Below are 17,150 nucleotides of genomic sequence, written 5' to 3' on the forward strand. Positions count from 1 at the left end.
ATGTCGTTGTCGTACGCCATCCCATCAACACGATCGGTCGTTAATCCACATGCCCGCTTGCGTTACGAGAACTCGCCGACTCTCCGCCCCATTCAACTTCATTTCCAAATTTCCAGCGATCGGACTAACCGCACCTTCCAACCTTCGCCATCCGTGATGCTTCAATCGCTTACTTCGGTGGTGACCCTCCTTCTTTCGGCCACTATGGTACCCGGTCTTCCGGTGCCCGACGGTACGTGGCCTGTCAGCACAGGTAGTGTCACCTTCGACAAGGTCTACACCGTCAAGACCGGTGAGGTTTTCGACGGAAAGATGCAGACGTTCGACCGCTTCAACCTCACGTGCCAGGGTCAGCAGGAGAGCGGCAACTCCACTGCCGTGTTTCAACTCGAGGCTGGTGCGACGCTAAAGAACGTCATCATCGGTGTGAACCAAATGGAGGGCGTGCACTGCGACTTCGGCGACTGCACGATCGAGAACGTGTGGTGGGATGACGTGTGTGAGGACGGCCTGAGTATTAAGGGCGGCAACGCTTCCAGCGTGACGCGCGTTCTTGGCGGCGGCGCCCGCTACGCGAAGGACAAGATCATCCAGCACAACGGATTCGGCACCGTCGTCGTCGACGGATTCTACGCGCAAGACTTCGGTAAGCTGTACCGCTCATGCGGCAACTGCAAGACCAACCCTCGCCAGCGTTCCCTCAACGTCAGCAACACGTTCGTCGACCTGGAGATCATCCAGAGCGGGAGGGGAATGGAACCCAACGGAACGAACGTGAGCATTGTCATGATGAACGAAAACTTTGGCGACCAGGCTGTCCTCAAGAACTTCTACGTCAAGCCGAGCTGGTACAACTACACGGAGTGCGCCTCGTCCTTTGGCGTCAACGTTAAGGGTGCGAAGCCCGCGATCCTGCACAATGGTCCAAAGTATCCGGTGTGTCAGTACTCGTACGACGACGTCCACATTGTCGAGACCGAGGAAAACGCTGAGCAGCAGCAGCAGCAACAGCAACAACAGGAGCAGCAGCAACAGGAGGAGCAGCAGCAGCAACAGCAGCAACAGGAGCAGCAGCAACAGGAGGAGCAGCAGCTTCAAGTCCAAGTGCAGCTATAAGTCAGCAAGGACGACAGCACGCGCAAGCGTACATACCCTCGAAGAAAATTGTAGATGTTGCGTCAAATCGTTGGTTTAATCTGAACTGACTAAAGCTTACTACTGCATTAGTATGAGACCACTTTTTGGTCTCACCAACAATTCTCCGGGATTAACTTTTACGCGCGACCATTGGTGAGGGTTTTGGAAGGCGCCCAACGCAGGGGTATGCAGCAGCCGTCACACTACGGTAGTGATGCGAATGCTCCCCCGTAGCAATATGTATTTTCAGTTCACGATGCCTTTCGTGGAGCACGCTCGTCGATCGACTGCAAACACATCTGAGTGATTAGCATATTGATCTGCTCCTGTGGGCACGCAACGCATTATAATCAAAGTGAGTTCGTGGATCCGTATAAAGTACGGTAATGAATCGCACCAAACCGTCATGTAAAATCGATGGCCTCTACGATCGCTCCGTAGACGCATGCCTTCTACCCTATCGGTTCACGCATTCTGCGCTGGCATGGCCACCCCAACGTTTAGTTCATTTGCAAATTTCCAGCGCCCCCAACAACCGCGTCCTCAAACCTTTGTGGTGTAGTGATTTGGCGGTAAACGAGAATCGAGCTGACGACCAAGCTTCAGTGGCGACCCGAGTCGTCGGGACATGTTCAGCAATGTTCGGCGGATGCTGATTGGCCATTCTGGACCGGTGCCGAAGACTCGTCGACACCCAAGTTCGAGATCCAGGACTTCAAGTACGATCCGAACCTACAGCGAACTTTGACCCGAGATCCGCACTTAAGACGACCATTCGAGCCCCGGCGACTGCTCCAAGTCAGGGAACCCCTTCATCGTCCAATAGAGTCATCGAGAGGCCTCTTGGGGCGTCGAGGAGGCTCTGAAGGGTCGGTGGTTACTTGGGAAGATCCAAAACGGACACGTCTAGACTAGATATTTGTATTGAACCATAGGAAAGAGAAGATAGAACCGATAAGCCCATTGGGCAACAAGAACAGAACAGCTTTTCCTCCCAACAACTCAAGGAAGACATCCGGGCTATCGGTGAGTTCCCGTAGCAATTGGATAAACCTGTTGGTAGGATTATGACTGTCGGTGGACGCGCCTGCTAGAATCGTAGCATGCGTTTACCGTGGTCAGGCCAAGAGTAGTGAAGAAGTGGCCGTGTATACGAAGGGCGAGTCATCGCCGAGTAGTGGAGGAGCGAGAGCGCACTCCATTTATCCTTCCCGCCGGAGTATAGCTCCGGAACCCTCGTATCAAGCCGTGACTGGCTGGGACCCTTCCTTCCTGAGGGCCTGCGAGGTTTATATTGCGTGTGAGAGCGTGCCAGCCTTTGATCGTGGCTGGTGACGCTGGGTTTCCGTCAGTTGACAAAGCGGAAACACGGTGCACAGAGGAAACATCAACAAGGTGCAAGGGAAAGTTCCTGGGCCTTCAGGTTCTAACCCTAACAAGCCCATTGATTCATCGAGACTTGGTGGGTGTTGTTGGTGGGGAAAGTGTGCTATTATATAATTTAGTGCGTGTTCCTACACGACAACTGGTGCGGCGACCCGGGATTGGTGTGACCTTCTGTGTCACGTGTTACAGCAGGTCAACTGAGTTTACGAGCAACAACCAAGAAGAAAAGGAAGAAGAAGCTGATGAAGAAGAACATGGCGACAGGATCTCAATCCGCGGTACCAGCAACTCCGATGAAGTCCGGCGGAACGCGCGGCGACGACTCGACGGCGGTCTTGATCACACCGCAGCCCGACCCGATTGCTGAGCGCAACGTCAGCTTCGACGAGCCGATGACTGGATCCGACGCCAAGGATGAAGAGATGGATGAGAAGGCGCCTGCGCCAGCGGTGGTGACACCCGAGACTCCGGAAGATGCAGTGATGTTCGCCGTGCGCAGCGGAGGCTCGCGCTCTCTGGCACGAAGTCTTGCGAGCGAGGTGGAAGACGATGCGCCTCCCATAACGCGCAACCTCGCGAACGAACTGGATGATGCGAACAGCCCCAAACGTGCCGACTATGGCCCGGGTGCATTTGAAGACAGCGGCAAGGAGGCATTACATGCACGTGCCCTGAAGACCCCACGTGACGGTGGCACCGATGACTCAGCGGATCCGGGGACGACGAGTGACGGTTCTAACGGGTTGCAAGTGGGCAATGATCCGGAACCGAGCTCCTTGGGACTGGGCAGAAGCAGTCAAGTCGCTCCCGACGACTCGCCAGCCGATCCACAAGTGGCCGAAATTGCCTCCGATCAACCCTCGATAACTCAGTTTCCGACTGTGGCGACAAACGGTGACACTCCGGATTTGAAACCGCATTGTGACCTGACCAATGAAGCACCGACAACTCATCTGGTCCCCCGTTACGACGCACACACTCCCCTCGCTATGCCGGAGCATACCTTTATGTCGGTGATGGGCGTACTGGACATGGACGAGGATGATGTGACAAATGACAGCGCGTGGCTACCGACTGGAAGTTTCCCGACGACTCCTACTGCGCAAAGCCTCTCACAGACACGGCTCCCGAAGAGTCATACGGGGTGCGTGGTATCTTTCGCGGGCTTGACACAGCCTGGACAGTATGGTGCAGATGGAAGCTGTGCATGGATTGTGTGGCGCCTACCGGAGTGGAAATTGATGATTGCCGCGAACGCTTACCTCGCCGACACGACGAGCCACCTTGCCCAGAGCGCCGGTATGACATACGGCGTGCTGGCGGCTTTGAAACTCGGTGCCGACGACTTGGTCGTTGTTAGCAATTCAAGGCTGGCGTTGTTGCACTCGCTAGGGGCAGCTGATTCCGGGGCGATGACTCAACCAAGTTACCACGAGGAGGTCACGACCCGACTGCGATCTGTGAGATACATTCACGTCGCACAGGAATGCAATGCTGCCGCTGACTCGCTAGCTTCTGAAGCGTTGGAATCTCAGACGTCAAAGGTGGTTTTGAGTGGCGATAGGATGGCCGCGCTCTGCGAGCTCAACCAACTCCAAGCTGTGATCTACAAAACCGATCCGGACGGGATATTTCCGCAGAACGTGCTTCCCGGTGATTCTTTTCGGTTCCAAGATCTCCCCAGCAGTAATTCGAGGAGCATTGAGCCTACCATGGCTGCGCCGATGACTCGTTCACAAACCACGCCCAAGATGAAGCTGCTGATACGGACCGACAAGTCAATGACACCAATCCCGACGACTGGTGAATCCGGATTCTGCGCAGATGGAACGGGGCAAACCGACTGATGAAAACAAGCTCGCTACGTGCAAGGCTCTGCTGTCTACAAGCGCCAAGGTTGCTACACGTGGACTGTGCCGAAATAGTGTTGAGGCTGTGTGCAACGCCTAGCACCTGCTCGCGACAACTCAACCTCACGGTGAACTGCGCCTGGGGCAATGCAGCCCAGGGGTGCAGACGAAAATGGCTACTGCAGCTTTGCATGCTACATGGATATTGAACGCGAATGATACGGATGGAGAATCCCGATTGGAACGAACTACAACGGGCCCCGACAACTCAAGGGCAGTGCTGGCGAAGACTTGGTGTGCTTGGAGCTCGGACGGAGGTGCGCTGACAACTGCCGATGACTCGAAGCGCCTGAAGCAGGATCTACGCTGGGTCAGACGCGCTACGGCAAGATGGTGGCTGAGAAGTTTTTGTGAGGACCGGATCGGCCGCAGGAACTTGCTGAAGCCTATGCGCAAGGAGCTACCGCAGTCTACGGCCTCACCAAGCTCGTCCAGGTCATCACGCATCACGATGCTGATCATCGTATGGTTCCCGAGAACCGGGTGGTTGTACAGAATCAAGCCGAGCGGTCATGGAGTGTCGTGCCGTTGTCTACGAAGCAGAGTCTGACGAAAGCGAGGATGCCACCTCACCAAAGGTCGTCGAACGACGGCGAAGGCGGACAAGATGTTGGCACTGTACCGGACGAGGTCGGAGACACTATGCGGCTGCGCCAACCCGGCCCCGACGACTCGGTGCGAACCCGATTTATGGAACCAGGTAAGCCTACAGCAGCGAGCCACCGGCGGGACATTACGACGGCGCAGACGCCTACCATGCACACAACCGGGGTGTGGTATTGGAAAGTGGCAGTTTCCAACGCTGTTGACCCACCAGCCCGACAATCAAGTTCAATCAAGGGGCGATCAGGCGAGGTCAAGCGAGAGACGGAGATGGCTGCTTCTGATTGGATGATGACATTATCCTCGGTAGAGTGACAGGCAGTGGCCGAAGCCTCGTCGGGTCCTAATAGAACCCCGAACGAGGCTTCATGGTACCCACTTTTAGGTACAGATGCATTTAGTTACGTACTTCGGCCGCACTTATTAGTGTAGCCGTGGTCGTCATTTGATGTGTCCGGAATCGCCTTATTGCGATCGTTCACACTAGATATTTGTATAGGGACATAGGACTCATCATAGGATGGCCAAAACGAGGCCCCCATGGCCTCAGAAAACTCAGTAATATAAGAAAGTCTTCCCCCAAAGCCAACAAGGGTCAAGTCCGACTTCGGTAAGTGTAGCTAGCTTATTGTAGTGCCTGGACACGCTCGGCTGCGTGTGAATGCCTGTCGGGGAGCTTATCGTGCATTGACCGAGAGTTTCCTTGGCAGCGCCAAGAGTTGGCGTGGCCGGAGAGGCAGGAACGGTATTAGAGTATCGTTCAGTATATATTTGTGGGATTAGAGTGTCCCTGAGTGCATTAGTCTACCTACCGAGGTTTTACCTTGGTCCCCCTGTATAAGGCCTAACACGCCGGTACCCTTCCTTTCTGAGGGACTGCAATGGGGTTGCGCGAAAGCGCTACATAGTATCCTAGCCTTAGCTCGTGGCTAGCGGTACAAGTTTTTGGGTTGACCGAAGACAACCTAAGGTGCACAGAGGCGCTTGCAACCGACCCGGTGTAAGGGATCGTTCCTGGTCTTCAGGTTTTGATCCAATAAGCGCTTACCTTTGCGGGTTAGCGTGTTGTTGGTGCCTCTAATACCTTTTGGTAGAGGAGGATTTTAGTGGAATTACCACACCACAACTGGTGCCGCGACCCGGGATTGGTGTGACCTTCTGTGTGTCTTGGTTGTTGTAGGTCTTTACCCCAACGAGCGAAGAGGAGAAGAAGAAGAAGAAGAGAGAAGATGACGAAGGGAGTGAAGTCAGCGGTACCAGTAACGCCGGCCAAGTCGAGTGGAACGCGCAACGAGACTTCGGTGCGCTCCGGAAGCTCATTCTCGACCCCAACGACGGATCGGATGGAGTCGATTGACGAGCGTTCGGTGAGCTACGACACGGCGATTGATTCCTCGGACGCCAAAGAAGATGACGAAGATGATGACTGGGATGTCCGGACACCGATGTCCGAGACTTCGGAAGCTGCGGTTGTGTCGGCAGGTCGCAGTGGAGGATCAAGGTCGATTACCCGCGACCTCTCCGACACGTTCAAGGACATGCCGGGCCCCGAGCCCGCCTACGACGCGGATGACGGCGCCACCGAGGGCTTCAAACCCTCGGTGACGGTAGGAGGGGCAACCTCCAAGCCGGTTGGCACTCGTCCTCCCCTCAACGGGGATACTCCGGCGGCCAACAAGGTCCTAGGCCGGTGCCTAGACCTGATGAAGACCAAGAGCGAATGGATGCAGTTGTTCTCCCCGAAGCAAGTCCGCCAGGCCATCTGGATGGACCTCGGAGGGGCGTTAGCTACGCCGATCAACTCAACGAGCACTCGGTACGTTGCGCAGAATACTGTGGACCTCCTGCGAGCTATGGGGTGCGAACCCCAGATCCTCCCCACGGAGGCTGCGCTCGCGAGTTGGACGCCGACCGCCGCTGCCACGGCGTTAACCAAGTGGAGGAAGAAGCTGCGTAATGCCTTTGGAGTGGCGGACGTCAGTTCGCGAGGCCCAACGATGCTTCGTTCGACCTCGGAGGCAGTAGACCCGTCGACGGTTCCGCTACCAGCGACCCTTCGGAAGGGAGCCACTGATGACGGTGTCTTTGCAACCAAGGGCGAAGCCTCGCCGCACATGCAAGACTCGCACATGGTAACTCCACGATCTACGGACCGTTGTGAACGTCTGGCTAGGGAGAATGAGGCTTCATTCGCCACGCCTGGCACGCGCGGAGCGACCGGTCGTCGGTCCGGCCGACGTTACGACCTCCAAGATGATTCGTCGGACAGCGACGACGACCTCGGGCCCGACTACTACGAAGGGGACCTACCGAGCGAATGGACACGTCAGGTGCGCGAGCTAAGCGCGACCGACAACCAGAGCTCAACCCCAAAGCTCGAGATCGCCACGCATTTGCCTCTCGCCAACATCAAGCCGTTCTACGGAACGCGCGACAAGAGCGAGCACTCCATGCAGTGGCTCCGAACGTTCATCTATGAGATGAAGGGAACGCATGCACCACCCAACGAGTGGTGTATCCCGTTCGAACTTAAGCTCAGGGATGGAGCTCTGCACTGGTGTCGCCAGCTCCCACGCAAGACAAGACGCACGTGGAAGTTGCTGAGCGAGGCGTTCATCAAGTACTATTGCTCGAAGTTTTCCCAGTCTGCGAAGGCTCGGTACTACTCGGCCAAGCGGGAAGACAAGGAACACGTTTGTGACTACCTCAACCGGCTCAACGGCTACGCTCGCAACGCCGGTGTGCAATTTGAAAACGGTGATCGTGACGCGAAGGACCACGTCGAACACTTCGTAGTTACGTGTGACGACCAAAACTTAGAAGACCGTCTGTGCCACGTTCGGGTCAAGAGCATTCATGACCTCGAAGACATGATCAACGACATTCTGCGTCACCGTGACCGAAAGTCGACCCGCGAATCATCGTTCCGCCGCTCCCGCAGTCAAGATGACAGTCGCCGTCGCGACGCGCAGTCGAACGAGGATTCTCGAAGTGGTTATCGCTGTGAACGACGTTACCGCGACGAGGATCGCCGCGAACGACGTTACCGTGGCGACGACCGCCGCCGTGGCCGACGTGACGGGTCACCGCACCGGTCGAGGGTTACTTTGGTCGACGCCCTTCCCGATGGGATGGCAGAATGGAACATCGGAGGCTCGGTCGGTGCACGCAACGAGGCTTCGTACGGCCCCCGACGTGATGCTGCGGCGAACGAGGATTACTTCGATGATGATCGCCAGTACTCGGACGACCAACGCTCGGACGAGGATTCAGACGCCGATTACGACTCGGACGAGTCTACTCGGCATGTCGCTGCCGCTAACGACGCTGAGCGCAGGGTCACAGCCGATGGAACGTTCGCCCGGTCTGACAACCGACGCTACAGGAACGGAGGAGGCCCATCCAACCGCAAACGAGATGGCCGTCGCCAGTTTGGGCCGTGTGCCGCGTGCGGAAGCCCGTCCCACTCCGTGCACTTCTGCTACCGGCGGTGCAAACTGTGCAAACAGGTGCACGACGCTGGAAAGTGCGAAGCGCTCCACGAACTCACCAAGCTCCTGATGTCCAAGGTCGACAAGAAGGATCTGTCGCCAGAGCTGCACCACACCACAGGGGCAAACAACACCAGACGTCGTTAACAGCGAGAGGAAGCAGAAGCAGAACGCCCCACGACGCTCGCCATCATGTGGTTCGCATAGTGGTGGGGGCAGCTGTGGTGTAGTGATTTGGCGGTAAACGAGAATCGAGCTGACGACCAAGCTTCTGTGGCGACCCGAGTCGTCGGGACATGTTCAGCAATGTTCGGCGGATGCTGATTGGCCATTCTGGACCGGTGCCGAAGACTCGTCGACACCCAAGTTCGAGATCCAGGACTTCAAGTACGATCCGAACCTACAGCGAACTTTGACCCGAGATCCGCACTTAAGACGACCGTTCGAGCCCCGGTGACTGCTCCAAGTCAGGGAACCCCTTCATCGTCCAATAGAGTCATCGAGAGGCCTCTTGGGGCGTCGAGGAGGCTCTGAAGCGTCGGTGGTTACTTGGGAAGATCCAAAACGGACACGTCTAGACTAGATATTTGTATTGAACCATAGGAAAGAGAAGATAGAACCGATAAGCCCATTGGGCAACAAGAACAGAACAGCTTTTCCTCCCAACCACTCAAGGAAGGCCGTGTATACGAAGGGCGAGTCATCGCCGAGTAGTGGAGGAGCGAGAGCGCACTCCATTTATCCTTCCCGCCGGAGTATAGCTCCGGAACCCTCGTATCAAGCCGTGACTGGCTGGGACCCTTCCTTCCTGAGGGCCTGCGAGGTTTATATTGCGTGTGAGAGCGTGCCAGCCTTTGATCGTGGCTGGTGACGCTGGGTTTCCGTCAGTTGACAAAGCGGAAACACGGTGCACAGAGGAAACATCAACCCGGTGCAAGGGAAAGTTCCTGGGCCTTCAGATTCTATGTGGTGTAGTAGCACGCACAAAATCGTCAGATGTGGCACCCTAGCTACAAACACAACAACAGCCGAGCTAGTCGGCCCTTGTTGGCCTGCGCTGAGATGTCCCCCAGCGGTTCGGCCCTTCCGGGACAGTGATGGCTCGTCCTCGCCGAGACCAAGAACCCCAAGCCAGTCAGTCACGGAAGCCATCTGAGTTACCTGACTCCGGAATTAGAAATCCCGTGCCCTCCGCCAAAGGACGGACGACGGCCCCCGCGGGCTTTTACGGGTCGCCGAGAGCAAGGGCTTCTCGACTCAGCAATCAGTGCCCGGGACGTACGGGAACACCGGCTCGCAGCGGTGGCGAGACTTTTCCTTCGCGCTTGGCGAGACACGCGCCCAACCCGGGCCGACCTTAATCTCTTGGTGCTACCAGTCAACACCCTACAAGCTATGCCTCTCGGGTGCTGACAGCAGACATAATCCGGCCCGTGCAGGGGCTTACTGGAAGTGCGTGCACGTGTTGTGGACCTAGAAATTTTTGCTCTGTTGTTTGTTGTCTCTGTCGGGCGCCCTGAAGGGGCGCCTCCACTATTCCTAAGCTCCAATACAAATACCAAATGAAAGTGGGCGGTTTTGGATCTCGGCCGACTCTTCACCGAGCTCGGCGACGCTTGAGCTCGGCTAAGCCGGATAACCTGTCCGGATAACCCCTTGAACTCGGCTGAGCCGGATACAGCGTGTCCGGATAACCTGGCGAACTCGGCTGAGCCGGATAAGGTGCCGGATAACCCAGTGAACTCGGCGGAGCGACCCGCGAACTCGGCGGGGCGACTCGTGAACTCGGCAGAGCGACCCGTGAACTCGACTGCGCAACTCCCGGACTCAATTGAGCCTGGTTACCGTATCGGACGGTACATGGTACCGTTTAGCCTGAGCTCGGCGGCTTGAACCCCCCATGATCTCTGCTGAGCGTGTCCAGTGCCTTCCTGAACTCGGCTGGGTCTTCATCACTGGGTCTGCTACGTGTCACCAGGTCGGAGCCGATGTGCCTTGAGTTTCTGACACCATCAGCCGAGTTCAGCGGTCCATCAGCGCACTCTTGCCCACTGAGCTCGGCGGACGGTCATCCCGCCGAGTAGAACTTGGCTCCTGGTACGTTGTTCCACTGCGGCCTTGGAGTGTGACACAAAACTTGATGTTCCCTACACCACATCTAACCCTAACAAGCCCATTGAGTCATCGGGACTTGGTGGGTGTTGTTGGTGGGGAAAGTATGCTATTATATAATTTAGTGCGTGTTCCTACACGACACCTTCACCGCTCGTGATGCTAACTTCAGTGGCCGCCCTCGTTCTATCGGCCACGATGGTTTCTGCCCTTCCCGTCCCTGACGGCACTTGGCCCGTGAGCAAAGGCAACGTCAGCTTCGACAAGGCGCACACGATCAAGGCTGGCGAAGTATTCGACGGCAAAATGCAGACGTTTGACCGCTCCAACCTCATGTGCCACGGGCAGGAGGAGAGCGGCAACTCTACCGCCGTCTTCCTCCTCGAAACGGGCGCTACTCTGAAGAACGCCATCATCGGCGCGAACCAAATGGAGGGTGTGCACTGTGACCACGATCGAGAACGTCTGGTGGGACGATGTGTGCGAGGACGCCTTGAGTATTAAGGGCGGCGACGCCTCCAGTGTGTCGCGCGTTCTTGGCGGCGGTGCTCGCTACGCGGACGACAAGATCATCCAGCACAACGGTCTCGGTACGGTCATCGTCGACGGCTTCTTCGCGCAAGACTTCGGCAAGCTGTTCCGCTCCTGCGGCTCGTGCAAGAACAACCCGGCGCAGCGCTTCCTCAACATGCGCAACGTGTACGCAGATCTCGAGGTCATCAAGACGCAGCGCGTGGACCCGAACGTGAGTATCGTCATGATGAACGAGAACTACAACGACGAGGCCGTTCTGCACAACATCTTCGTCAAGCCGGGCGCCGAGAACTACACCGAGTGCGGCTGGTCTCGCGGTGTGCAGAAGGGCGAAAAGCCTCTCATCCTGGGCAACGGACCGAAGAAACCCGTGTGCCAGTACGCGATGAGCGACATTCACCTTGTGGACGGCAAGGACAACCAGCAACAGCAAGAAGAGCAAGCGCCGGGGACGGTGGTTCCTGCCAAGGGGCTCAACTAGGCTGCTACTTCGGAATCTATCGATAAGGTAACTAGAAGCAATAGCTGCCTTTTGTGTTGCGTACAAGTCAAGTTTAACAAAAATCTCACTTCAACTTGAACAGTCAAAATTGATATGGCTACATTGTATCTTGAAAGGGCACACTAGCACGATGGACAAGTTGGTGCAGTTGCAGGCGGCGCTACGAGCCATCGAGTCTGGGCAGCGTCTCGAGTCAGTGGACGGCGTGCTCGTCCGCCAGGTGCTGCTGCAGCCTCGAGTGCAGCCGCAGCAGGCGGCACCTGAACCGGACGCGAAGGACCTTTATCGAGACCTGCTGGCGCTTCGGAAAGCGAAGGCAAAAACGAATGCGAAGCAGGCGGCAGACCCTGCTAGCACCGACAAAAAGAGTGGCGATGGAGGCACCACGAGGTCGCTATCGCCCAAGAAAGCTGCGAGTTCGATTCGTTCTGTGGCGGTGGTGGACGCGCGACTGGAATCTGCTGCTCCGTCGTCGCCCGAACGCAGTAACATCGCCGTCGCCAACAACAACGACAAAGATATGGCCGAGGAGTTTGCTGTCAGTATAGCGGAGACAGGTGCGCTGATGCAGACAGCGCTGGCAGCTCGAGAGAAGGAGTTGAGAAGGTCCGAGAAGGCTGTAGCTCAAGCTGATGCTGAGCTACGAGAGGAGCTGAACCGCGCCGAGAGGATCCTGCCGTCCAAGTTCCTCTTCGAGCGGAACCTCGCTAGCGATCGAGTGCTTGAAGCTGCGCGCAACGTGCTGATCCGCTTTCAACATCGTTTCTACAAGCTCTACTTCCGCCACTGGCGGGTGGCCACTCTACAGCTTCGATTGCAAGCCCAGCGCCGAGCTGTGGCTCAAATCGTGCGCGTGTATCGCGGCCATCGAGGGCGCCGAGAAGCGCGGCGACTGCGTAGAGAGCTCAACGCTATGCAAGCCCAGAAGCGCCAGCTCTTGGCCTTCCGGATCAAGTATCGCTCGAGTCAGGCAGTAAGGCTGCAGATGGCGTGGCGCCGCTTTCTCCGGCATCGAGCTGTTAAGCATCGCCAAGCGCGACAAGCTGCTGCTAGGCTCCTCCAGCGAGCCTTTCGCACGCGGCAATGGCGCGGTCAGTCACTCGTGACGGCGCTAGCGAACGCACGACGATTGTTTGCTGCTGTGAGTCTGCAAAAGTTGTATCGAGGACATCGGACTCGGCGCAAATTGCTGGAAGAGCAGCGTCGTCAACGCCAAGACGAGCGCGTACAGCTTGCTCTGCTCCGCAGTATGTCCAAACGAGCACGCGCAGCTTGGATGATCGAAAGACGGGGAGCAGGATACGTGATCGCCCACCACGCGATACTCCCCTACGTCATGCGGAGGCGGTGGCACCGCTTGCATGACCAGCTACGACGTCAACGCGCTGCCAAGTGTATTGCGCGAGCTGTCTGCAACTGGTTTGGCGTGGAGGCTCGACGTGAGGTCGCTCGAGCCAAGCAGGTCAGTCAATGGCTCGCACTAGTACAGCGCGAGCACAAACGCTCGCAAGCTGCAGCCATTCTCATTCAAAAGCACCTACAGCGGTGGGTGCAACAGCGCAAGTTCCTTATGGCTGAAGCGAGACGCAAGAAACAAGCGAGACGGACTCGTCTTGCAGAGAAACAAACGCGTCGACTAAATTCTGCTCAGCCGATCAAAGGCGCCGATGAAACCGGGACGGACCGCAAGTCGCCTACTGCCGCTCAACGCACCGGTAAAGCACCGAACCTCGGATTAAATCCTCAACCTGCTCGACTGATGGCGCTACTGAAGCCCATGCAACTGAAGAGTAAAAACACCCGAGCCTCTCAAAACCCTCGAGTCGAAGCTGCAAAGCTGGTACAACGTTGTTACCGACGCTATCGGGCTCGAAAGCGAGCTCAGATCCGAACATGGAAGACTGAGGCGCAGAAAGTGGAGATCAGAGTGCTACGGAGACGTAGAGCAGCCACGGCGATCCAGCAACGCGTCCGAGGCATCCAAGGCAGACAATTGGCTCGGGTTCGCCGCGCTCAGCGTCTTCTGCTGCGCTTCATCCTGCGGTGGAAATGGAGACGCATCCAGAAGCGTCAACGCGCTGCACGCAAAATTGCTCGATGGTTTAACCACAAGCGAATGCAAGCCCTCGCAAAACTCTGGAGCGTGGAAAAGCAGAAGCGGGTGGCAGCTTCAGTCCGCGTGCAGCGGTGGTACCGCCTTTGCTGCTTGTTGCCGTCACGAATGGCGAAACTCCTGCGAGTTGCTCGGAAGCGGGAGGAAACTTTGGCGTTGTGTGACCAGAGCCTCCTGCTCTGCAGTCAGCACTTGGCCGACGGGTTCGCGGTGCAGTCGTTCGCCGCCAGTCTTGAAGACGCGTTGCGCCCGCTTGTATCCGACTCGACGGCAGCTTCGCGGTCTCCCTCGAAGACCAGACCATCACCGACGAAGCAAAAGGCGGGGGCTGCTGCCAGTGGCAAACATCACGCTGGTGTCGTATCGTTCCCGGTTCTCCAAATGGCGTTCTTGGTGGTAAGTGGCTGGAAAATGCCCTTTGTATGGCGCGAACTGGATGGTAAGGCACTTTTCCAGACCAAACTTGAGCGCGGTAAAGCTGTCTCATTCTTTCGGTCGCTCCCCAAACGAGGCAAACCGGTAGCGCATCAGATCCAGCACACCTCAGTATTCGAAGCAGGGACAATGACATCGTCGTCACCTACTCGGAAAAACCAGAAACCTGCTCCAAAGGGAGCTAAAGGGGTGGCCGCTGTCGAAACATTTTCGTCGGTTGATGTGGACGTGGCGGTGGCTAGAGCTACGGGGGGAGCGAAGGGAGCGCTGGATTTCGCGGCATTTGTACGAGTGCTCGGGTTACTGGGCGAGATTTCGCTAACGCAGCATTCTCAGACGGCAACTCCATACTGGGGTCGTTATGACGGTGCTGAAGCGCGTGTGCTGGCGTTACTGTGGGTTTCGCTCCTCCCTCACCCGACAATACAGCCACTGGCAAGTCAATTCAGAGCGTTCGTATCAGACGAACTCTCTCGCCAAGCTGCGCACCTCCAAAGACTTTTCACTCGACAGCACAACAAGCTGCGAGGTACGGCGATTCTGGTGGAAATTCGACTCAATCTGCGGACCCAAGAGCTTTCTCGTGCTGCGGTTGTGCTGCAAACACAAGCTCGACGATTGCTGGCACGACGAGAACTGCGGCGTCGAATGCAAGCGACGTACGAGAAGTTCCTGGATCCGACGTGGGGGCTGCCGTACTGGATGAACCCGCGGTCGGGCTACTCGACATGGCAGAAGCCGCGCAGACTAGGAGCTGAAGACGTTCACTGTGAACCGATCCCGTTCCCTGCCCCGGAGCGGATGCTAAAGGCCCCGTGCAATGGACGGAAGGACTGCGATCGCTGTGCCGAGTGGGTGTGCTACGATTGCGACGAGTTTTTCTGTGTTGGATGCTTTGGGGAGTACCACAAGTCCAAGACCATCATTGATACCAATGCAAAGGGCGAAGAGGAGCTCAATGACTCCTCGCATGCTGCTCAAGAGCTTGAAAGGGACGATAATGAAGGAGAAGAAGACAAGGAACAACTCGTCAAACGAGAGCACGAGCTTGAGCGACTCTTGCTGTGCGGATTATGTAAATTCCAGCTCGCATCGCGCCGTTGCCTCGACTGTATCCCCAAACCTGCTCCAAAGCCCAAGCCTCACCCCAAAACAAATCCGCTCAAGCCGAAAAATCACGAAAAGAAGAACCTCGACAATGATGAGGACGAAGAACGCGACAACCGTGAGTCGTTGTTCTGCGACGTATGCTTCGGGTTCCTGCATCGTCGCGGCGGTCTGAAGACCCACCGAACGGAACCTTTGTTGGAACTCTGTACGTCGTGCATCCCGGATGACAATGACGATGAAAACGCCATCTCCCGTCAGCATTCATCCACATTCTTCGCCATCGCCGGAGCCGCCGATGCCGTTCAATGGGAATGTGAAGCTTGCGGGGACCCTCCTCGCCGAGTTTGTGGGCGTTGCGCTCTTCAGTCTCATCCGAAGGAAAGCTGCGGCGAACTGCGTCCCGTTCCTTTTCAAACGTTGGGCAGACGAGAACGCACCAAACGTCTACAAGAAGAACAGGAGGCTCGAGACCGTCGAGATCTGGATAAAATGCGTGCCAGAGCGCTGCGAGCTCGTCAGGAGCGGTGCGCTCGCAAGATGCAGACATTCTGGCGGTCCCGGGCCCCGATTCTTCGGGCCAAACGGGCAGCGGATGCTCGACGCAAGGAGAAGAGTGATCTGTGGCTGCGGCGTCAAGAGGACGCGCGGTTAGCGAAGCGAATGGCGTACCGAGCGAAAAATGCGCTGGGAATGGCGCCGCCGCTAAGCACTGACACGCCCGTACAGCGCAGACTTCGTAGCTTGCACGCCCTGGCACGTCGTCAAGTATCTATTCGTGCTAGATTCTTTGGTCTGCTTATCGACGAGTACGTGAGAGTGGGGATTCCGCTACCGGGTCTTGGGTTGCTCCATCCTGGGTCGAATGAAATCTGGACGAGCGAAGACCTTCGCGGGTGGATCCGCAACCGACAGACTATTCGATTCAAGAAGCTGACTCCGGAAGAAGCTCAACCAGCGGAGCGAGCGTTGTGTGCGTGGCGGCAGCTTGAGCGATCGAGCAAAAATGAGGATGATCCGGGCAATGAGGCGGTGGAAACTGGAGCCCCATCGGACTCCTCGACGCAGCCCAAGGCGTCAGATACGACGTGGCTGGCAGACGTGCATCCGAAACAATTGGTCACCGAAAGTATGGTGCCCCTGGCACAGCCGTACGGCCCACCACTGCCCAAGAAGAAGCACCGCAGAGCTGCTGAGGAAGAGGAGGAGGACGTCGTGGAGGACGTTCCAGTCGCGATGTTCCTCGTCGAGTTTTCGCTGGATCCGAAGCGAACCGTGTGGATCAACCACTCCCTGTAGGTGACGTTAGATGTACTGTGCTCAAGGGGTTGTTGACACTGACTATTGCTATTGCCTGAACAGGGCTGAGAGGTTCTGGGAGTGGAAGCGACTCAAGATGTTGGCACGAAGCGAGCGAGCGGCGCAGCGTCAGCGGGCCAAGGACTACGTGAAGCAACGGAAAGAGATCGAAGAGAAGAAAAAGCGGGAGGAGGAGCTAAACCGTCAAGACAACCCTGCCACTGCAGTTGAGACCCAAGGCCCTCCACTGGGTGATGCTGAAGTTCCAGCCACGACTGATGCAGTACCAAACACCGCTACAGAGCAGCCATGGCCGGTGCCAAATTCAGCGTGGCCAGTGAGCGAAGCAGCCCCGGACCCGTACTACAACTACAACTACTACCCTTCGGACCCGGTTAACACTACTGAGAGCTGGTACGATGGGTATTCAGCAGACTATGGCTACGGATATAACCCAACTCCACTGGAAGTGTCCCCTGCAATGGCAGGAGGGACCGCTGGTCTTGTTGACAGCAGTAGCT

The 17,150-nt window shown here is 56.8% G+C and overlaps 6 protein-coding genes across 6 annotated transcripts; all 6 read left to right on the forward strand.

Annotated features, from left to right (window-relative positions):
• Positions 1-204: 204 nt before the first annotated feature.
• PHYSODRAFT_341199 (pectate lyase) lies at positions 205-1,116 on the forward strand (the record flags this gene model as incomplete). Its single annotated transcript, XM_009539509.1, has 1 exon — positions 205-1,116. One exon carries the CDS (start codon positions 205-207, stop codon positions 1,114-1,116), a length of 912 nt encoding a protein of 303 aa, XP_009537804.1.
• A 1,661-nt stretch (positions 1,117-2,777) lies between these two features.
• Positions 2,778-3,211, forward strand: PHYSODRAFT_251861 (hypothetical protein; the record flags this gene model as incomplete). The annotated part of the gene is made up of 2 exons (XM_009539510.1): positions 2,778-3,150; positions 3,201-3,211. 2 exons carry the CDS (start codon positions 2,778-2,780, stop codon positions 3,209-3,211), a joined length of 384 nt encoding a protein of 127 aa, XP_009537805.1.
• Positions 3,212-3,719: 508 nt separating this feature from the next.
• On the forward strand, positions 3,720-4,028 carry PHYSODRAFT_372863 (hypothetical protein; the record flags this gene model as incomplete). Its single annotated transcript, XM_009539511.1, has 1 exon — positions 3,720-4,028. A coding segment is annotated over one exon (309 nt), but the record flags the coding sequence as incomplete, so codon positions are not given.
• Positions 4,029-6,265: 2,237 nt separating this feature from the next.
• On the forward strand, positions 6,266-8,674 carry PHYSODRAFT_251877 (hypothetical protein; the record flags this gene model as incomplete). Its single annotated transcript, XM_009539512.1, has 1 exon — positions 6,266-8,674. One exon carries the CDS (start codon positions 6,266-6,268, stop codon positions 8,672-8,674), a length of 2,409 nt encoding a protein of 802 aa, XP_009537807.1.
• Positions 8,675-10,798: 2,124 nt separating this feature from the next.
• On the forward strand, positions 10,799-11,654 carry PHYSODRAFT_251859 (pectate lyase; the record flags this gene model as incomplete). Its single annotated transcript, XM_009539513.1, has 2 exons — positions 10,799-11,077; positions 11,100-11,654. The coding sequence occupies 2 exons, from the start codon at positions 10,799-10,801 to the stop codon at positions 11,652-11,654; spliced, it is 834 nt and encodes a 277-aa protein (XP_009537808.1).
• A 586-nt stretch (positions 11,655-12,240) lies between these two features.
• Positions 12,241-16,768, forward strand: PHYSODRAFT_466026 (hypothetical protein; the record flags this gene model as incomplete). Its single annotated transcript, XM_009539514.1, has 4 exons — positions 12,241-13,306; positions 13,397-15,134; positions 15,216-16,625; positions 16,693-16,768. Coding segments are annotated over 4 exons (4,290 nt in total), but the record flags the coding sequence as incomplete, so codon positions are not given.
• Positions 16,769-17,150: the final 382 nt, after the last annotated feature.

Source organism: Phytophthora sojae (assembly GCF_000149755.1).
Source record: "Phytophthora sojae unplaced genomic scaffold PHYSOscaffold_13, whole genome shotgun sequence".
NCBI classification, from domain to species: Eukaryota; Oomycota; class Peronosporomycetes; order Peronosporales; family Peronosporaceae; genus Phytophthora; species Phytophthora sojae.